Source organism: Aplysia californica, unplaced genomic scaffold (assembly GCF_000002075.1).
Source record: "Aplysia californica isolate F4 #8 unplaced genomic scaffold, AplCal3.0 scaffold00443, whole genome shotgun sequence".
In the NCBI taxonomy this organism is placed as follows: Eukaryota; Metazoa; Mollusca; class Gastropoda; order Aplysiida; family Aplysiidae; genus Aplysia; species Aplysia californica.
This window is the reverse complement of record NW_004797713.1, coordinates 390,940-413,910: the sequence shown is the minus strand read 5'-3', so window position 1 is coordinate 413,910 and position 22,971 is coordinate 390,940. Positions and strand designations below refer to the sequence as shown.

General features: G+C 40.8%; 1 protein-coding gene across 1 annotated transcript; it reads left to right on the top strand.

Annotated features, from left to right (window-relative positions):
• Positions 1–1,566: 1,566 nt before the first annotated feature.
• On the top strand, positions 1,567–22,792 carry LOC101863603 (pseudouridylate synthase 7 homolog; the record flags this gene model as incomplete). Its single annotated transcript, XM_013086206.2, is given in 16 exon segments — positions 1,567–2,113; positions 2,579–2,684; positions 3,288–3,386; positions 4,911–5,034; positions 5,695–5,824; positions 6,480–6,557; positions 7,286–7,351; positions 8,362–8,424; positions 8,949–9,074; positions 10,155–10,213; positions 11,962–12,113; positions 13,207–13,363; positions 14,407–14,514; positions 15,031–15,100; positions 16,225–16,376; positions 21,770–22,792. Coding segments are annotated over 16 exon segments (2,162 nt in total), but the record flags the coding sequence as incomplete, so codon positions are not given.
• Between the last annotated feature and the right edge of the window lie 179 nt (positions 22,793–22,971).

Here is a 22,971-nt window from a genome sequence, read left to right as displayed (position 1 = left end):
CGGCACATCACTTCACCTCTATACATGTTCCGGTAACTATAGAATAGATGGAAGTTTGACCCGTGTCAAAGGTTGGGGGTGGCTGACGATTCGGGAGGTGGCTGCGGGTTGACGAAAGGGAAAAGTGCATCGGCGACAGACTTCAGTGATCATGGTTCACCATACTCTGGTGCTCTAAAAAAGAGCAGTATCAGGTTATCCTGATACTTTCCTAGTCTCCCATCTGTTGATGCGTTCCAAGTAAGTTGTCATGGGTTTACCTCTACCTCGCTAGCCTTCAGTTTTACCAGTGAGAGCTAGATGTTCAAGCCCTTAAATTGTGGGTAGGCCTACAAATTTTGCAAGATTGGAGGGGCATCCTTTATAATTGTAGTTGAGAAAACATATTCTTCTTCATAGCTTCATTTTCTAGGATTAGTTGTATTCATTCATTGCTTCACTCCTTCATTCATTCATTCATTCATTCGTTCATTTATGTTAGGTTTATTGGTTGTTGTTGTTGTTGTTGTTGTTGTTGTTGTTGTTGTTTTGGGGGGAGAGGGCATTTCATCTCTTGCGTTTGCTCTTCCATATAGGCCTACCCAATACCCTGACAAAATAATAATCCTTTTACAACCTACTGAGCTGACGATGCGTTTAAAATGAACATACTTGCCTATCATCAGAGAGAATACAATTAATTTTCTCGCTTGGCATGTACTGGTGTAAACAATCTCTCTATTATTCATAGAGTTATCTCCTTTTTAAACTAGTAGTGTAAATCTATGCTATTATTCTATATATATCTCTGGAAACAGCTATGACAATAAGTCTCCTTCTAAAACAGAAGAGTTCGGACGTAGAGCTACTTTCGATTTTGTGAAGCGTGTTGTTTTCATTTGCAGCTGGCTGCTAGGCTAGTCTCTAGACTAGATCTTGATCTAGATTTTAGCTGTCTGTCGTTTTAGCGGTAAGAATATCTGTTGTCTGCAAAGTTTGTTACTTCGAAATAGACCTACAATCTATTGCAAATAGTTCTCATGTATAGATCTAGTTCTACATTCTAGTTTGTTATTGTTTTATTTTTTTTTAAACCCATGGGAATGGCTGGATGTGTAGAATTAGAATCTAGGGCGATTTAAGATTCCCGCGTTTTATTCTGATAATTCGTTTTTCATAGGCTCTGGCATGTTTCACTTTTGTCCCTAGGTCTAGATCTAGAATCTAGATTATACAGATTGAGATAGCCTTCTATTTAGAAGTAGCTTGATCGAGAATCTAGTATCTAGTCTAGATCTAGACGAGTTGTCTTAGAAAGGTGGACGTCCTGGGCAGTGTCATTATAATGTTGAAAAAAGTAAAAAAAAGAAACCCTGCCTCAGGTTGGAAGAAAGTGGTCATTTGGGCACGTGGTTGTCTGGGACATGTGGCTGTTAGATCTAGATATCTAGAGTTATAAGTTTGAGCAGGTTCGACTAAATGTATATTTAAAATTATAATATTAGAGTCTGTATATATATTTCTTGCTGCTATGTCTATGTATATATATTTCTTGCTGCTATGCATGATTGTTTCCTCTGGTTTCAGATATGGCGACTTGTAAAGAGACAGAATCAGTTATGATGGGTGCTGGCAAAGATGATGATGAACCGCCAACGAAGAAGACAAAGACTGATGATGATAACATTGGTGACGACTGTACAGGAGTAGATCTAGAAGACAAAGCTGCCAACAATGGTGTTCCATCGTCAGAAATACTTCCGAGGAAAGAGACAGATGAAAATGAAAGTGCTGGTGATGAACCGGCCAGGAAAAAGAGAAAGAATGAGGAAAAAAGCAGCGAAACTGGGGAACAGAAAACCGTTGACGGTGTAACACCACATGATAGCGGGCCCATTCCCGTCAAAGTTGATGAAACTGCCGAGAATTCAGTATCGACGGATGAGAAACTTGAGGTTGAGTCAACTGATAAGACGAAGGAGAAGTTGGAAAAACCTGACAGTAAGACCTCCGGTGGTAAAGATCGGAACTCTCAGCCTCAGCAACAATACAGCGGCCCGCTCACTGAAACAGAGGCTGGCATCACGGAATACATGAGCGACCACTCCGGATTCTCTGCCATTATCAAACAACGGTATGAGCTAAGACCAGAGGTTTTTTTCTTTTTGCTTCCATTTTACAGTAATTTCAGGGCAGTGGAATGAGATTCTTTTTTAAAAATATGTGGTAAATAAAACATCCGGCTTTATTTCCTCGATAGTTTCAGGTTTCCTCTGTCTTTTTAGCATAAATGTATGATTATAAAATAATGGTTATAATTCCATGTATTTCATTTTTCAGAACATTTGGAAGTAGAAAAGAGAAAATGTAGGTCTATGTTAAAAAAACTATCTCAACCTTTGCCTAATACAATACCCCTGTCCTCAAATACTTGGCTTTTTTTGTTCTCATTTCATTTTGTCAACCACTGTTGCTCAACAGATTTTCAATGACTCTGACAGTAGATCTACTTTGGGAAATGACTGTAAGTTTGTTTTGTACAATTTTCTCCTACAAATACCAAAGTTTTAAAGTTTATGCCGACTGCATATTTCCTCAGGTATTCAGATTTTATTGTCAACGAAATCGACCAAGATGGACAAATCATTCACCTGACAGACATGAGCCCTCCGGTAGACGATGACGATGCAGAAACCTCGGAGCAGGTGAGTGACTTCTGCTACAACTGTTATTGGTGGTTTAGAAAACACTTTGGGTTGTCCCTGTCAGTTGACTTTCCAAGAAGTATTATTTTTAAATTTAGTAAAATCTCAGAGTTTTAAATAATAACCTGGGTTGGGTTTTTTTTGTTTTTGTCTAGAATTGAAATGTCTTGGTATGCATGTGTTACAGAAAAATTAACCTCGCCCTTGTGGTAGACCGACTTACCCCAGTGGAGTAAATTTTACAGGAAACGCATAATTCTTGTGTCATCACTAAGCAACCCAATGAATGGCTTTATTTAGATTCTACTAACGTTTTTAACGTTTTAGGACTATTTCAGGTCGAAAAGATCTGTCTTAGACTGAACATATGATGAGATGGATAACTTACTATCGATTTGTCAAGTTTTTAAAAAAAGTTGTGTTGGTTAGCATGTCTTATCATAGGGGGGGCGTTGTGTTGTGTTCTTTCATTTAAATTGGACATAAATGATAAAGAAACATGTGGGGGGGGGGGGGGGGGTGTAGTGGCCGTACCTTCAACAAACAACTTGACACTTTCTTCCCCTCACAAAATCTGTTCCTGACCGTCTGTGTGTGGGACAGAAGAAGACGCCCGGCTCTGACGTGATCTCCGCTGAAGACTGGACCAAGTTGGAGCAGCTGGTCGCCTCGGACGACAGAAAGGCAACGGTCAACATTCCGGTAAGGGGTGTGTGTCTGTTTGTTGAGTTTTTTGTTGGTTTGGTGGTGGGGGTTTGGTCTTTTGTGTGTGTCATCATCAAGTCTCTGCATTTCGATTTTCAGGATAAATCTGGAAATTTCGGATTTCTGATAAAGTATAAATTGAAATAATGTGTTAACCCAGCTAGAAAGATAGGCCACTGTACTGTGGTGACCGGCGATGTCAGGTTTATGTATCAGTCGGTATTGTGATATTTGTCTCACGGTAGCGCTGATATGACCATTTAGGTTTTGCATCAGAAGTGCCAATTTTCCAGTTAATCTACAAATCCAGGTTTCTGAAATTGTCTGCATTTTGCACTATATATATATATTTTTAAAAAGTCTTCTCACAAGATCAATAAGATCATATGATCTGTAAAGTACAAGTGCCAAAGTTCACATATCCATCACTATCTGTTTTAGTAGCCAGCTGCCACCTCTGTATTGTGTACATGTATTAGTATTTATATTTGTATACTATGATATACGCTATTGTAAACTAAATGTTCCCGTGGGTGGTTGGCGGGTGCTCTGGTGTAGTTGGCTTCTTTTCTATCAAACATCTGTCGTCCTTATCTCCCCTCCTTCTTTTTGGTGTTTGTTACTCTCTGGTAACACCTCTAATCTTCGGCACTTATATGACCTTATTGTGTTGCAAGTGCCGTAAAACTCCTACTTGGCGCTCATACATGCAATTGCGGGCACCGTAAAACCTCTACTAAAACTAAAACTAAACACTTACTAACACATAAATCTTCCCAAAGGCCTCAATAAAACATGTTATGATCTGAGTACGTCTCTCATCCCACAGGGCTCAATAAAACATGTTATGATCTGAGTACGTCTCTCATCCCACGGGCCTCAATAAAACATGTTATGATCTGAGTACGTCTCTCATCCCCCAGACCCCTATAAAACATGTATGATCTGAGTACACCTCCCATCCCCCAAGCCTCTATAAAACATGTACGATCTGAGTACGTCTCCCATCCCCCAGACCTCTATAAAACATGTATGATCTGAGTACGTCTCCCATCCCCCAGACCTCTATAAAACATGTACGATCTGAGTACATCTCCCATCCCCCAGACCTCTATAAAACATGTATGATCTGAGTACGTCTCCCATCCCCCAGACCTCTATAAAACATGTACGATCTGAGTACATCTCCCATCCCCCAGACCTCTATAAAACATGTATGATCTGAGTACGTCTCCCATCCCCCAGACCTCTATAAAACATGTATGATCTGAGTACGTCTCTCATCCCCCAGGCCTCAATAAAACATGTATGATCTGAGTACGTCTCCCATCCCCCAGACCTCTATAAAACATGTACGATCTGAGTACGTCTCTCATCCCCCAGACCTCTATAAAACATGTACGATCTGAGTACGTCTCCCATCCCCCAGACCTCTATAAAACATGTATGATCTGAGTACGTCTCCCATCCCCCAGACCTCTATAAAACATGTACGATCTGAGTACGTCTCCCATCCCCCAGGCCCCGGCAGACAAGGAACAGCGCACCAAGGTCCACCTGGCGGTGAAGGTAACGTTCCCTCAGCTGGAGACAAAGACCATAGAGGAGGACGACGGCAAGTTTATCCAGGCGTTCTGGAAGAAAGGTACAGCTGGGATCTTATCTAGGCTTTTCTTTGGGTGGGTTGTTGGTTTGTTTTGGGGTTTTCTTTGATTTGTTTTCTGGAGGGGGGGTTGTTTGTTTTTGGTTTTTGTTAGATTTGTTTTCATATCTTTCTGGGCTTGGTGGATAGATAACAACATCTTACTGGGCTCTGCCATGGTTCTGTGATGGAATTTCGTTTTCAGTAAATTCAGTATGCGTTGTCTGATTACTTTTTCTTTTATGTGTGGATAGTTGGCGGGTGGTCTGGGGTGGTTTTTTCTGTCAGACATTTATCCTCCTTATCTCTCCTCCTTCCTTTCTTTTTATATTTTTTACTAGTAGCACCTCTAATCTTTGACACCTATATATATCAGATAAATATGACCTGTGGGTGATTGGCGGGTGCTCTGGTGTGGTTTGCTTCTTCTTTCCTATCAAACATCTATCATCCTTATCTCCCCTTCTTCTTTTTTATGTTTGTTACTCTCTTGTAACACCTCTAATCTTTTGACGCTCATAAGACCTTATGCAGTTGCGAGCGCCGTAAAACCTCTACAAAAACTAAACTAAAATATGATCTGTTTGTGTTGCAAGTGCAGTAAAACTGTTACCAAAGCTAAAACCCTTCACGACTTACTCTGTGTGTCCCCGTGTGATGAAGGAAAGGGGCGTGACGGAGGCAGAGACGACTGGCCAGCCTCCAAAAAGGCGTGTCGCTACGTCAGGTTTGTGCTGTACAAGGAGAACAAGGACACCATGGACGCCATCGGACTCATGGCCAAAAACCTCAGGTGGGTCGGGCGTGTCCTGGTTAGTTTGGGCTTATGGGTGGCTGGCAGGCGCTTAGGTGTGGGTTACTCCTATCGTCCTTGTCTCTCCTCCTTCTTTTACTCTCTTGTGACGCCTTTAATCTTTGGCACTTACATGATGTAATTGTGTTGCAAGTGCCGTAAAACTTTTACTAAAACTAAACTCAAGTTTGGCCTTAATGCCAGGGTCAGTATTGCCCTGTCAGTTTTTTGTTGGGGGTTTTTTTAGTAGTGTCTTTAGGCCATTCCCAAAGGGGGGGATATTAACATGTTTTATGCACAGTAGAATTGTAAATGGGCTGATTCATCAATGTCATGCTTATAACTGTGCCTGAACTACAACAGGGAACTGCTGCTTTTTCTTTCCTTATCCTTACTATCATCATTTTTTTCTCTACTTCTTTTGTATGTTTGTCACTCTCTTGTGACCTGCTATTTCTGGGGTGCCTTGTTAGTCGAAGCAGACTTTGTGCTGTTGAAGCTAGAGAGGTGAGCAGAGTAAGTCTGATTCCCTGTAAGGACTTCTCTGTTGACATCCACCCCTCGGCGCTCATATGACCGTATGCAGTTGTTAGGCTTAGCGCAGTTAAACCTCTACTAAAACTAAAACAAAAACGTCCCCCCCTCCCCCCCACAGAGTCAAGGAGAATCTGTTCCAGTACGCGGGCACCAAGGACAAGCGAGCGAAGACTTCCCAGGAAGTGACGGCCCTCAAGTGAGTGAGCGCAGCCTGTGATTGGCTGTCATTGACTGAATGTTTTACACCCCCATCGATACAATTAAATTTTAGGACATTTAAAATTTAGCATGTAGGCTGCTGTGCCCCTGGTGTGTTTTTGAATGTGGCGTGGGTTTTTGGGTGGTTGGCGGGTGCTCTGGTGTGGTTTGCTCCTTCTTTCCTATCCAACATCTATTGTCTTTATCTCTTCTCCTTCTTTTTTATGTTTGTTACTCTCTTGTAACACCTCTAATCTTTGGCATTTATATATGACCTTATTGTGTTGCTCGTGCCGTAAAACTCTTACTAAAGCTAAATACAGGAGTTTTCAAGATTCTCCTCCTCTATTTGGCTTGGTTCAGTCTGAGAGTGATGTTAAGTCCAGAGGTTGCGCTTTTAAATAAGCTTACAGTTTTGGAACAGGCATCAAACCCGTATTATACCACATGTTTTTTAGATACTAGATCGTTGTCTTTCATGTACAATGTTGGACATTTTAAATTCTTAACTGTGGGTGGTTGAAGGGTGCCACTGGCAGATCCTACTGTTCTTTCCCTGTTTTGCTTCTGTCTGTCTATCTGCCTTGCTATTTCTAAGCACTCAATAGCTATTATTTTCATAATTGTGTAGATATGCTTCTTTTTGGCTGAAAGAAAATCTGGATGTGTGATGTTATGTTTTGTCCTATTCATTTTCTCACGCCTTTTCTTGCTTTGTTTACTCAGAATTCACCCGAAGAAGCTTCTGACCTTGAACAAGGTGCTGTGGAACTTTGGTGTGGGAAACTGCAGGTGAGTCGCTTGAGACGCCTTGGACCACTTGACTTATAGCAAAGCTCTGAGTTTAGCAATTCTTGTTTCAGTTGAAATAACATGGGGCACAAATAGAGGTAAAACCATGGGGTGTACTCATCCAGTGCCAGATATGTGACAGACATCGGCGATCATGGTTCTCCATTCATTCCTTTGCCCGGATGCTCTTGAAAAAGCTCGTTTCCCTGATCTTTCCCTGGTACCCATTTGTTTAGGTTCCCTAAGTATGTTGCTCTTGGCCTACCACTGCTTCATTTGCCTTTGTGTACCAAAAGTTGTAAAAATTGAGACAAAAACTGAAGACATAGGGTGCACTAAATGAGATAAAATAAAGACAGAAAATTATGACATTGGGGGTGGTAAAAAGAGATAACAACAGTCCGTCTGTCTTACTTTTTTCTCTGCTCAAAATTACCGTTGTTCTAATATGCTTCTGTTTGCTCAAACTGAACTAACACTGTGTCTGTCTTTTCACGTCTATTTGGAGGTCGCCACAGAAAGTAAGTCGTATTTCTTTTTTTTTCCTCGGTTGTTTCTGACTGTCTATCTTTGTGTGAACAAATTCCTCACTCTTCCCTCTTCACATACACATAATGATTTTTATAGTGGAGACATGCTTCTTTTAACCAAAATGAAAGATCCTACTTTTTTCTCCTTTGTAGTTTCTGTCTGCCTTTTTTACTTTTTCCCTGTACTTAAAGACGATTGTTGATGGGCTTCTCTTTTTTCAAAACTGACATCACCTGTTCGTGGGTGGTTGGCGGGTGCTCTGGTGTGATTTGCTCCTTCTTTCCTATCAAACATCTATCGTCCTCATCTCTCTTTCTTTTTTGTGTATGTTACTCTTTTGTAATACATCTATTCTTCAGCACTTATAATATGACCTTATTGTGTCGCTAGTACTGTAAAACTCTTAGTAAAACTAAAAGCCATCTCCTCTCCTCCCACTCCCCACCCCACCCTCTAATCCCCACCTGTCCCGCCCACAGATATGTCAAGGAACCTCTAAAACTGGGACAGCTCAATGGCAACCACTTCACTATAGTGCTCAGGTAGTTGTCCTGTATTGTGTGTGTGTGTGTGTGTGTCACTAAGTGCTGAGGTAGCTGTCCTGTAATGTGTGTGAAATTAGGCGCTCGTCAAAATAATGAAATCAAAATATTTGGCATTTTTACGCCAGTTACAGTTTGACAAATTTTAAAATAATTTTTGTTTTTTGGCTCAACGCCTCTTATGTCTATTTAAAATCACAATTCTGTGAGGATTTTACTGTAAAACATTGATTAAAGGCACACAAAAATGTAAATTTTCAGTTTTCATGGACTCACAGGCTAGGTAAGTTACCAAACTTTGGCGGCCATTTTCTCACTTATTTTGCTTCTGAAACCAGACGACCCTGACCTCCTTCAATGGCAAATATTTCGACTTTTGTTCCAACATAGATGGATCTTTTTTTCACTAAAAGGAAGGCAAATGAATAGGCTTTAAGATGATACCAATAACCCCATATGCCCAAAAAAGAACGAGCGCCTGATTCCACCTCGTCTTGACACATATTGTGTGTGCATTGTTTCAGAAACGTCCAAGGCGACCCAGAGGTGGTGGAAAAAGCCTTAAAATGCCTGGAGTCGGAGGGGTTTGTCAACTACTTCGGCATGCAGAGATTTGGCACCACGTCCGTTCCAACTCACCACGTGGGAAGGTAATGGTTCAGATATGTACACTGTTTTCTTCTTTTGCACCCCCGTCTCCGTTCGGACACATATTTTTTTCGCCCTCTCCTGCCCACCCAGCTGTAATGCGTACCTGACTTCGAGTTGGGGAAGTAAAGGCGGCGTGGAAAGGAACTGGCCACCCTACCACAATATGCCGAAGGTCCAGGAAGTTGTCTCACTAACAAGGCAGTCCCCAATGTCCATATCAGATGAGGGAACAACTTTACTTTACTTTCTTCTTTTGGAGATTTCTTTTAGTACTGAAACTGAAGCTAATGGGTTTTCTTTTCCTTTTAGCTGAAGAGAATTGAGTTGGGAGGGTTGTGTGTATTTCTTTTTTGGAGGGGGAGGGGGGTGGAGATGTGTGTGTTGTTTGGTTACGGTTTTTTGATATTTAAAAAAAAAATGGTTGTGTGTCTTTTATTTGCGTTTTCTTTTCTTTGAGACTGAAATCTGTCATTTGCTCTGGTTTTGTTAGGTTTAAAAAGATCAAAGTCAAAGTCGTTTTCTCTTATAGCAATGTCTTGTGGTTTTCTCTTATAGCAATGTCTTGTGGTTTTCTCTTATAGCAATGTCTTGTGGTTTTCTCTTATAGCAATGTCTTGTGGTTTTCTCTTATAGCAATGTCTTGTGGTTTTCTCTTATAGCAATGTCTTGTGGTTTTCTCTTATAGCAATGTCTTGTGGTTTTCTCTTATAGCAATGTCTTGTGGTTTTCTCTTATAGCAATGTCTTGTGGTTTTCTCTTATAGCAATGTCTTGTGGTTTTCTCTTATAGCAATGTCTTGTGGTTTTCTCTTATAGCAATGTCTTGTGGTTTTCTCTTATAGCAATGTCTTGTGGTTTTCTCTTATAGCAATGTCTTGTGGTTTTCTCTTATAGCAATGTCTTGTGGTTTTCTCTTATAGCAATGTCTTGTGGTTTTCTCTTATAGCAATGTCTTGTGGTTTTCTCTTATAGCAATGTCTTGTGGTTTTCTCTTATAGCAATGTCTTGTGGTTTTCTCTTATAGCAATGTCTTGTCGTTTTCTCTTATAGCAATGTCTTGTGGTTGTGTGCGTCTTTCAGGGCACTTCTGTCCGCAGACTGGGACAAGGCCGTGGACCTCATCCTGATGCCGAGGAATGGTGAGTTGGCGGGTGGTTGGTGGGTGCACTTCTCCGGTCATCAGGTCAGATGAGATGGGTTTGAATCCCAGTAGGGTAGTTTGTGAATTGAGGAGGTTTGGGGGGAAGTGAGGAATGCTTTTTTTTTTGGGGGGGGGGGGGGGGGTATTTTAACTCACTTCAGACGGTTCACACAACAGTTGCGTGACCCCCGCCGCGACGCTCGCGACGGGTCTCACAAGCCCTGCGTGACCAACTTTGGAATTTTTTTTTCGCTCTACAAATCACGCACGGATCGCGAGACCCGCCTCGTACCCTTGTTTGGCCAAGCCTGAGCTACTTAGACTTCGTTTCGTATCTCTGGGGCCGGTAGTTTTTAAGTTATTGAAGGTGAAGGACAGTGACCCCAACTGGGGTTGAACAAACCGGAACTCGCACTTTGTTTTTTTCTATACAGCTGATATTAATCCGACAGTCGCGTCGTAGTAACGGCCGAAGAAGTCGCATGAACAAGAATCTCATAATTTCGCCGTTTTTTATATTTCTGTACGTTTTACTAGATATCTAGTTCTAGTGTCTCAGAAAATGATGTGTCTAATAGTTAGGATCCTGGATATGTACCCGAACACGGCCCGAGTCGTAGTTCTAGGGCTAGATCTAGCACTAGTACCGGTGTTGTTTTTCGCGCAACGAAATCACAACGTCGTGCCGTACATCTGTCTCATGTAATTCAGTGTATGGGTCTGAATCAACGCACAGACCAGCTTTTATATTTTCACCAAACACTTGCACATGTATACAAATCAAACCAGAACACTTTGAACTTTTATTTTTGTTGTTGTAGTGAATTTCATTCTACTTGTCACGTCTCTGGAAATTTTTCGGAAAATCAAATTCATGCCAATTTTTAAAAAATCATATAAATTAAAGTATTAGACTTAGACAACTTTAGTTTTTTGTATTAGATTAAGCTTAAATGTTACTTTACTGTGTCAAAAAATAATTACAATAGGGTAATTCTGAGAGTTGTGGTGATTTATTGAAATACCCCCAAAAACGCCAGTCTTCAACGCTTGTGACTTGAGTTAATCAGCATGGTACTGTGTTGAAAGATCTATTTCATTGCAGACGTAGCTTAACTTGAAAATCGAAAGTGTAGAAATTGCCTTTTCAATATATACAAAATTCTCAAAGTAAGCAAAGAAACTTCATCTTTATATTTGGATTTGGGGAGGGGGGTTGTTTTTTTTCTGGCATATTTCAACTCCTACCCCCTGACCTTCACCCCCCAAACTGCCGTATTATTATTATTATTATTATTATTATTATTATTATTATTGTTGTTTTTATTATTATTATTGTTATTTTTATTATTATTATTATTATTATTGTTGTTTTTATTATTATTATTGTTATTTTTATTATTATTATTATTATTGTTGTTTTTATTATTATTATTGTTATTTTTATTATTATTATTATTATTGTTGTTTTTATTATTATTATTGTTATTTTTATTATTATTATTATTATTGTTGTTTTTATTATTATTATTGTTATTTTTATTATTATTATTATTATTATTGTTGTTATTATTATTATTATTGTTATTATTATCATTATTATTGTTGTTTTTGTTTTTGTGAAATGATGTAAACTGCTGAAGCGAACGTGAAACGTCAACAAAAACGTAAAAGAAACCCTCCCATCCCCTCCTCCCATCCCCTCCTCCCATCCCCTCCTGCCATCCCCTCCTCCCATCCCCATAGATCACTCGTCCAAGGACAGCTTCCAGACGGTGTGGGCGGAGTCTCGCGACCCTGAGCAGACGCTGAATGCCACGCCCCCTTACTGCGGCCTTGAGAGGAACCTGCTGCAGGGTCTCAAGAACAAACTGCCTCCGCTCAACGCTTTGGAGAAGGTGGGTGGTCTACGCTCACTGTTGCTGGTGTTGTTGTTATTATTATTTTTTTTAGTATTGTTATTATTATCATTACTATTATTACTATTACTGTTACTATTATTTATTATTATTCTTGTTATCATTAAGATATATCATTTATTAAAAATTTTTGTATTATTATTATTATTACTATTACTATTATTGCGCGTTCATATGACCTTATGCAGCTGCGAGCGCCGTAAAACTCTTGCTAAACTATTACTATTATTTATTATTATCTTTATTGTTATCTTCTTATAATTATAATTATTTCTTTGGATACTGTTCTTCCTCTCCTGCTTTTTCCTGCTCATTCTTCTTCAAAACATTTTAAAGGGATTAAAAAAGGGCAGGGCACATGTAATAATGAACAGAGAAAATTGTATGTCCTTCTTTAAGTTTGAGACATGAAGTTCCAACGTTTCAAACTAACATTTTTGTCTTGACGTGGTGGAAATCTCAATTTTTGGGCATGTGAAGTTGTTGTCACAGTTTGGCAGTTCCTTTCCATTTGGACTTTTACCAAAGATTGCTTATTTTCCGGAAGAAATAGTCTTGACGTGAGAATTTATTAGACAATATGATTTGCACTTTTCCACTTGATATAAAAATTTGAGGATCGTTTCCACACCCATTTGAAACTGCTGCTTTTTCTTTCCTTATCCTTACTATCATCATTTTCCTCTACTTCTTTTGTATGTTTGTCACTCTCTTGTGAACTGCTATTTCCGGGGTGCCTTGAAAGTGAAAATTTATACTTTGTACCGTTGAGGCTAGAGGGGTGAGCAGAGTAAGCCTGATTCCCCATTTGGACTTCTCTGTTGACATCCACCCCATGGCGTTCATATGACCGTGTGCAGTTGCGAGCACCGTAAAACTTTACTAAAACTACACCACCCCTTGACGCTCTTATGACCTTATGCAGTTGTGAGGACGGTAAAACCTTACTAAAACTAAAAATAGCCGTTTGGTACCTCTGGTACAACTTGTTACCTCTTGAATTTCAGAATTGTATTTCACAGCTGTTTCGTACCACTAATACGACATGTTGTGTGTTGAATTTCCCGCCCAGATCTCGCGCAACACGCGTCTGCTGTACGTACACAGCTACCAGGCGTACGTCTGGAACAGCATGGTGTCTCGGAGACTGAGGGAGCTGGGCCGGGCGCCGGTCAAGGGAGATCTGGTCATGCCCAGCGCGGGCGCGGACGGTGGGGGAGAACAAGGAGGTTGGTGTGGGCTGGAGGGGAAATGTGTCACGACGCGGTGGAATCAGGCGCTCGTCTATTTTTGTACATGTGGAGTTATTGGTATCGTTGTAAAGCTGGTTCATTTATCTAGCTTCTGATGAAAAAAAATATGCGTCTATCTTGAGCAGAAGTGAAGATATTTTTGATTGAAACAGGTACGTTTACTTGGTTTCAGCGGTTAAAATAGCATTAGAATTTCGTATACATATATACGATAGAAATAGAGGTGGGGTTTTTGTTCCTGTAAAATGTATTTACTTGAACAAATAAAGACTGAGTAAGGTATTTTTATCAAATAAAATTGACTAAACTGATTTTTTGAAAACATAAAATTAGTATTCAGTGCACTTTGGACAAAATAGTTCTGAGGCTACGACTGATCAAGAACAAAAAGGTTGGTGTGTGTCAAAGGGCGAACAACTAAGAGAGAAGGAGGGTCGTGATCGGGTATTTTATGTAGCCACCACAGAGAGATAGGGAGAGATTTTTGGTGAAATAAGGATCTGTTCAGGCAAGAACTTTTGATTTATTATAGCTTCCCATTTTTTTTTTACTTGTTTTAGAATTTCTTTACTGCTAGTCATGAATATGTTAAAGGTGTTTCTCATTTTCATGGAGAATGTTTTTTAACTCTTTATCTCCGGCAAGTCACTCCCAGCGGCTCGCGGTCGGAACCTCTCTGTGTCGGTGAGTCGTGACAGCGGCTCGGGCACATTCCTTTACCACGACTTTGACATCGAATTACTTTTTTGGCAGTTGCAGCAAACAGGTCTCTTTTATTGGGATTTCCTTCATTAGATGAAGAACTATCGAAATAGGTTCACATTTTATGATTTAATAACCTAGTTAGTGATGTTTTTGTCGTTTTTAGATTTAGTACCAAAGAAGGTCCTGGTGTAGTGGGTTTACCCCCCACAGACATAAAGAGTTAAGGACAGAACAGACTAATTTTTCTAGCTTTTGTATTTTTCTGATATTTGTTTAATGGCGACGTAAAACCTTTCCCTCGTGTCCCCCCACAGAGAAGCCGAGCCCGGTGGTGTTGACGGAGGAAAACCTGGCCCAGTACAGCCTGAGGGACGTGGTTCTGCCGCTGCCAGGTCACAGCATCGTCTACCCCGATAACCACGGTACCGAGGATAGGGATAGTCGTAACGATAGTAGTAATTTGTTTTAGTTGAGGTTTTACGGTGCTCGCAACTGCATTAGGTCATATGAGCACCAATTAGTGGATTTTTAAACAGAGAAGTCCCAACAGGGAATCAGGCTTGCTCTGCTCACCTTTTTAACCTCATCAGCACAAAGTCTACTTCGACTATCAAGGCACCCCAGAAATCGCGGGTTACGAGAGAGTGACAAACATACAAAAGAAGAAGAGCAAAAATGACGATAGTAAGGATGAGGAAAGAAAAAGCAGCAGTTCCCACTATGTTGTTCCGGCACAGTATGAGCATGACATTGATAAATCAGCCCATTTACAATTCTACTGTGCATAAGAATATCGTTTGTTTGTGGTTGTGTGTCAATGTGTGGAATAGCGTGTGTGGTTGTGTGTGTGTGTTGTTGTGTGGTTGTGTGTGTGTGTTGTTGTGTGTAGATCAGACGTTGGTGGTAATGGAAGCTTTCTTCTCTCCCCTGCCCACCAGTGCGTGACTGGTATCGACTGATGCTGCAGGAAGACGGCCTTGACATTGACAAAATGGAACGACCTCAGAAGTGAGTATTGCAACAGGTTGCATCTCTTTCTTGTCCATTTTTAAAATCTATTCTGTATCTCATTCCAGTTAGGATTTTTTAACATTTTATTTCACTTATTTGTTCAGTTATTCTCTTTTCCATATCTTGTTTCCTGCAATTGATTGCGCAGATTATGGGTGGTTAGAGGGTGCTACTGTTAGGTTCTACTTTTTGACTTTCCCTCTGGTGTTTTTATAAGCTTGTATTTTTTCTTCTCTGCACTAAATGACCGTTATTGTGTCAATGTGTCACACGTTATTGTGTCAATGTGTCACACGTTATTGTGTCAATGTGTCACACGTTATTGTGTCAATGTGTCACACGTTATTACTCTAACCAATTATTTTTTTTAATGATCAGATAAATTCGTCTTCGTTCCTTGTTTATGTCTATCTTTTTTTGCTTTTGTCGTGCATTAAAATAACTATCATTTCATCCATCTATGTGCTTAATTCTCTTAGGCAAAAATAAAAAAACAAACAACAAAAAAACCCTCTCGCCTCCTTCTTTTTTATGTTTGTTACTCTCTTGTAACACCTCTAATCTTCGACACTTATATGACCTTATTGTGTTGCAAGTGCCGTAAAACTCTTACTAAAACTAAACTAAAGTTTAAAAAACCCTGAATATATAAACAATCCGACAATTCCTGTTTTATTTTGTTTTCTTGTTTTGTCTGTCTTGTTTTTTTCTTGCGCTGAACTATGGGACTGTTGTTACTCAGATTGATGTACTTCTCTTGGGAAACAAACAAACAAACAAACAATTGGGTCATTTCTTGTTTGTTTCTCATTTTTGTCTTAGCGTCTTTCTTTTAAATGACCACTAAATGACCGTTACTGCAGCGATCTCTGCGGGTGGGTGGTTGGCAGGTGCTCTGGTGTGGTTCGCTCCTTCTTTCCTATCAGACATCTTTCGTCCTGATCTTTCCTCCTTTTTTTGTGTTTGTTACTTCCTTGTAACACCTCTACTCCTTGGCACTTATGTGACCTTATTGTGTTGCAAGTGCCGTAAAACTATTCCTAAAATTATGGAATCTCTGTGCTTTATTTTTGTTTTTTAAAAAACAAAAAAACAATGGGATAACTTCCTGTCTGTCCCAGAGACTACTCGCTGCCCGGAGCCTACCGCCACCTGGTGGTGTACCCGACGGACGTCTCGTGGACGCACAGACTTTACGACGACTACACCACCCCGCTCACCCTCAGTGACCTTGACCGCGTGAAGAAGACGGAGCTGCCTGCGTCCGACACCGGTATGTGTGAGTGAGGAATCTTGACGGTGGATTGTTGTGATGATTGAAATGTGTCTTTCCTCCCATTCAGGGATGGGCTCTGGACTTGTGCGTGCGGCGGTGAAGGGTCTTGTACTCACGGATGCTTGTGCACTTGAACTTGAACTCTATCCGTATACATCGTGTTTTACTATCGTATCCATACGACGCGGGGAACTCTGTGCCAAAGAGAAAATTTACTAATTAATCCGATCCGTACGCTTTGTATAGGAATCTGTCAAAATGATTTTTTGAGAAATACTGAAAGTTTCAAAGAGATCTTCGTACTACTTGAGGTATTCTAAATTGTGAAGAATACAACCGCGGGGGTACAAAATGACCCCAGGGCGTACGGATAGGGTAACAACCCGTTGTTCCAGGGAGACTCGTCCACGGATATTATACCTTTCGTACCGGGAACCCCGTCGGCAAGAATGTCATAACTCAAGAGGCGGCCTTTCATCGGCTGCATGGTCCATGAAATTGGAATAGAGCCCGTTTAGGCTCAAGTCCTGGGTTTGGAGGAAGAGGACGATGGAGATGGAGACGAAACAGCAGCTGAAAACCAGGACCGCCTGTTTTTTCACGACCGGTGGACCAGTGAGAACCTGTTTCCTGGGACCGCCAAGGATTTGGAAGGTTAGTTCCTCTACATACCACTCCTACTATGTGTGTGTGTTCCTGAAGAAAAGATTTGGAAGGTTAGTTCCTCTACATACCACTCCTACTGTGTGTGTGTGTTCCTAAAGAAAAGATTTGGAAGGTTAGTTCCTCTACATACCACTCCTACTGTGTGTGTGTGTTCCTAAAGAAAAGATTTGGAAGGTTAGTTCCTCTACATACCACTCCTACTGTGTGTGTGTGTTCCTAAAGAGAGGTACCAAAAGTTGGATTTTGGCCATTTTGAGTTGAGGGTTGTACTTTATAGGAGATTCAATGCTGAATGCAGTGGTTTTGGGGATTTTTGAGATATCTCAAGTAGTTTTTGAGATATTGCGCATTTTTGTGAGGTGGGGTATAAAGATCTAAATTTGAACAAATTAGCACTTGTAATATTTTCTTTGGTCTTTGATATTTATTTTGTACACACGAAACTTTTTTCTTTGTCATTCGTTCAACATGATTCAGATTAGAATTGGACAGCTGTTCCAGACAGGAGGTGCGAACATTACAGATACAGTGGTGTGTTTATCTTTTGTTATGTTGGCTTGGAGCACGTGGGTTTTTTCCAGCAACATGCGGCAATTGGTGTTTTTCTTTCCTTTAGTTTTTCATGACTTTTATTTTTTACTTTTTCCTAGGAGCTCGAGGGCCTGTTCAACCCGAGGCAGAGAAGAACAACTTGTTCTATTTTGAGCTTTTTTTTGGAAGGCGGCATTCTTGCGGACCACCTGGTCGACCCAACAAGCCTGTATGCGGCCCGGGAGAGAGAGCAAAGGGAACTTGGCCAAATGTGACAGCCGCAGCCGTGAAAGCTTTCATGGGTATGGTGAAGTTTCTTATTATTTATTTATTTATTTATTTTTAGTGGATGAGCAATTTCAATATTACATTGCAAGATTAGGTATTGATTTTACGTCCCTATTGACAGAATTTGGATATTTTAGGAGGTGCGCTTCGCCCGTGCCCAGCGGGGCTGACCGATGTTGATAGGGGTGCAACCTCCAGCTTGGATACTTGAAAACAATTTTGCTTGCTCGGATTTTCTGCATAAATCAACGACGCCGCTACAATAGACGCCGTTCCCTGTGATGTCGTTGTCAGAAGGAATTTTCTTCATATTTATTTGCATTGTTGCTGATAATTCCGTTTTGACGCAAAGTTTCTCTCTCATAGACAGTTGAATATTTGTACATCTTGAATACTATTTTGTACAGGGCTCTGCTTCTCCATGGGAGTTCTCCAGCTGCCGAGATGGGCCAACTACTGGAGAGGAAAGAAAGCCCTCCTCAAGATGGAGTTTGGTCGTGTGATGTCGCGCCACAGGTTTCTCCAGATTTGGCGGTACCTCCACCCGAGCGACAACACAGCTCCAGCGTCCAACCCTCCAGACCAGCTGCTGGTGAAAGTGCCACGGCTCATCAATCAACACCCTCAATTCCCGATTTGAAGCAGTCTTCAAGCCAAGTGGAATTGCGAGTGTTGATGAGTCCGTGGTCAGGTTCAAGGGCCGGCTTGGATTGGGACAGCACATGCTGGCAAAATCAATGCAATCGGGGATCAAGGTGTGGGCTCTCTGTGAGGACACTACAGGATACCCCCTCAGGCAGAATAATGATAATAGATATATCATTTGTATAGCACAAATCCCCGCTCAACAGCAAGCTCTATGCGCTTCACAATCTATACTATTACCCCAGCAGACCTGAGAGCATTCTGAAACAACCTCAACGTCCTGGAAAGCATACAGTGTAAGCAGCCATTTATAGGCTTTAAAACACTAACATACAGACAAGATCTTTCGCTGTCTATGGCCGGGTACCCATTCCCACCTGAATGAAGTAAGGAAAATTCTTGTGAAGTTCCTTTCCCAATGACCAACTTCAGACAACATGCAGCCACCACCAACATCAGATATGTGCAACGCGCCCAGGCTGTCCACGAAAAGTGCTCCGTCAATGAACACATCCGGGTGGCGGAGGCTAGTCGCGTGTGTGATGTCATGCCCTGCAGACATTGGTGTGTGTATATTGTGTGTAAATAGGTTGTAAAGAATAATATATGTGTGGCATTCGAAATGGATTATTTAAATGTTATTCACGGATTGTCGGTGCGTCAGATAAGGTAAGGGAATTTTCTTTTTCTGTTGATGAATAACATTTTTCTAACATGATCTTTTGTTTGTTTGTTACTAACAGATAATCAATTATGTTACTATTTGTTGTACACTATGACACATGTGGTATTGATGTAATGCATACTATCTGTCCCAGAGGTTTTATGCACCTTGCATAATTTAGCAAAATTTGATTATTTTTTGCATAATTACTTGTCATTTTCCTTCATCATTCTTTGTTAAAATTAACAGAATCGCTTAAAATTTCACATTTTTGGGCTCAGTTTGCATAATTTCAGAATTTTTTTGAACCGCGGGGACAGTACAATAAGCCATGAAGTGTCTCCTTCTTCTCCTCTTACTTCAGCGGGGAAATCATGGGGGAAAAGACTTTGGTGGCCACTTTCCTGTTCAGATAAGATCTTTTTGTTTCTATTCAGTACTGAGCCTTTACTTCTACATGTTTGCTGTTCTCGTTAAGTTATTACCTGATAACTACCTACTGAACTACAGCCAATCTAGCTGTGTATAAATGATCTCACTTCCCCGGGGGGTATAAAATTAGAAGAGCGGTACCTGGTTCAAGTTTCCATAACTTTCACTACTACTGTTCACAGTTCACAGATCTTTGAATCCTTTACATTTGTTGTGAACATTACGTGGTGTTACATGATACAAAGTTGTGCATTTTCATGTTTTGGGGGGACCAAATTTTTAGCTCCCCTGATGAAAAATTTAGTCTTCATGTAACATCATGCAAACTCTTTCCAAACTCTTTCCAAACTCTTTCCGAACTCTTTCCAAAAGTCTTTCAAACTTGCAAAAACCACAACAGATGGGTAGCAAATTCAATTTCCTTTCAGAAAATGTACAACTTGATGAGGTTACAATGTGAAACAACAGAGCCCCGTAATGTTTTTCTGACTTACTTCCTGTACTTTCTACAGACACCAGATTTTAACAGAAGGGATGAGAGGGTGAAGGGCACTGAAGACACGTTTTTTCCATGGAAGGCGCACGTCCTGTCACTGTCATTTGAGACTGCTTTTGAAGACACACTTTGTTGTGTCCCTTTTACAAAATGAAGCACACATATTTGTTGTTCTCGTGGATTTCTTTTTCCAATTCTGTTTCCTTTTTATGAAACTGAAAGGGGTGGGCAACAGTGTTAGTTACTTACTCACTGATCCCAGAATCCACGAGGATCGTGGGGCGCTGTATGACAGAGAGACTCGTCAGCTGCCTCCACTTTTCACAGTTTTTTTGCGAGCTCCTGAGTTTGGGCGAAGGATTTCCCTGTCCACTCCGCAATATTGCCGGTCCACCTCTTCCTTGGCCTTCCTCTCCTTCTCCTCCCCTGCACAGTTCCCTGAAGAATGGTCTTGGGTAGGCCGCACGATCCTATTACATGGCCTTACCATTTATTTTTTTTCGCTTACGGTAGACAGCAAGTGTCAATAGTGAGTCATGTCGTGTTGTTTCCGTCTACTGCACACTTCCTTATTTGTGACGTGGTCATTGTAGGAGATGCCAAATAGTCGTCTAAAGAATCACATTTCGGCTGCTTGGATAGGAGGTAAACAGTGATGGGGTTTCTCCGAAAATTTTCGGAATTCCGAATTTAAAAAAAATAATTGCGGACGATTGTACTGTTGCATTGTGGATTTACGTAAACAATTTCTTGCTGTAAACAATTTGCTGCTGTGGGAAAGTGGGTGTGGACAAACTGTTGCTGCGCTGTCACTTGAAAGAGTTACATACAACCATTTCTCCTCCTACTTGAACATGAGAACATGAACATGCAGGGAAAAGAATTACTGCTTGACCATCAAACAATACCATTGATCTGACCAGTAGAAGCATTCATTGTAATGTAAGTATTTAGACGTCTAGATGAATGTAGGCTTCTGTATTTTTTAATTTTATCAATTATGTTTGTTACCTAGTGAAATAACACCGTATCGTAATTCTTTTTTAAAAATTCAAAACATTCTCAGAGACTAGATCTACGTTTTTAAAGTAAAAAATGTAAATTCCTCCCCGGCTTCAGGGAGGCTGCGCCCCCCGACCCCTGCACTGTCGCAGAATCTTCAGAAATATTTTGGGGGATTGAATTAGTCTGACCAGTAGAAGCATTCATTGTAATGTAAGCATTCATTGTAATGTAAGTATTTAGATGAATGTAGGCTTCTGTATTTTTTTATTTTATCAATTATGTTTGTTACCTTGTGAAATAACACTGTATTGTAATTCTTTTTTAAAATTCAAAACATTCTCAGAGAGTACCTTTTTAAAGTTAAAATTAAAATGTAAATTGTTCCCGGCTATAGGCTGATTGCGCCCCCCTGCCCCCGTGCCCCCCTGCCCCCGTGCTCCCCTGCCCCCCTGCCCCCCTGCCCCCCTGCCCCCCTGCTGCTGTCGCAGAATCGCTGTCGCTGAATCTTCTGAAAAATTGTTGGGGATTAAATTATTCCCCATCCCTGGGTAAAAGTCCTACATTTTGTCAATGTGTCTTGTTTGTTGTTCTGGCAGACAAAGCTTGTGTCGCGAAGTGACGTATTATTTCTCCGACGTTTTCTCAATGTCTCCGTTTTGCCAGGCAAGGTGAAGGCCGTGGTGCTGGAGATGTCCTTGCCGAGCTCAACCTACGCGACCATGGCCTTGAGGGAGGTCATGAGGGTGGACACGTCTGCCAGACACCAGACGGCGCTCAACGTCACATGACCTACTTTCGGACGGGGTAATTTAATTTGGTGCTTTTTGTTCTCAGTGGATAGGGGAAAAGTTGTCGGAATCACCACAGTTAGTGTTTCTACTTGGTAGGTTTGTGTGTTGGGAACAAATGTTTGCTTGTTTTATGTGTCTGTTTTGAGGCTTTTCTTTGGTCGCTGGCTTTGCCGAGAGTGTTAAAAAAAACTTGTGAAATTAGAAATTGTCGAGTTTGGACTATGGAAACTTCTGTTGTTGCAATAGGGAGTTTTCTCCAGTCTTTCAGCATCGTGTGACTTCTTGAAGTTTTATCGTTGTAAGAAAAGATTGATGAGCTTTTTGATGGTTAAGTCTTGTGTATGATGAAGGAAATGATGAAGGAAATGATGAAGGAAAACGTGCAGGTTGCCAGGGAAAGAAGAGTATGTCCGACTCAATGGAGTCCGCTTCTTCTGCGGGACTGCCACATTTTCCTCAGTTTAGCCGTCACTGTTTTCAATGAAGAGAAGTTGCTCAAATAGTGAAGGAAAAAAAAGTGAAATCATTTTCTTTCGGTCAACCTCTGTTTCCGAACAGTGTTTGGTTTAAGTGGACTCCACCTTTTTGTCATGGTCATAAGACAATTGCCTTTGTCATTTTTCTAGGGAGAGTTTCTAGATACTGATACCGTTAAAATGCCCGTTACTTTTTGTATCCCCAATATAGCGGCGTGTATTCAAAGTCCAATTACTGAGTCAGAAACATTGACCTAGTAAGTGATTTTTAAATTTTTTTTTTTGGGGGTTATTGTTGGGGCGTGGTTCTGGTTGGCTTTTTTTTTAGTTTTCTCAAAACAGCAAAAAATGATTTCGGCAACTGTGTTGAGTTCCGACAATATGCATCAGAATGTTGTAAATAAAAGTGAAAATGAAACAGAAGCTTTGTTTGTCATCTGTACATCTGTATGTCTCGTGAACGTCATAGCATGAAAGAGCGGGTGGTTGGAGGGTGTCACTGGTAGGCCTTTCTTTTTTACTTTCCCTCTGTTGTTTCTGTCTGTGTGGGTGTTTGGAGGGTGTCACTGGTAGGTCTTACTTCTTTACTTTCCCTCTG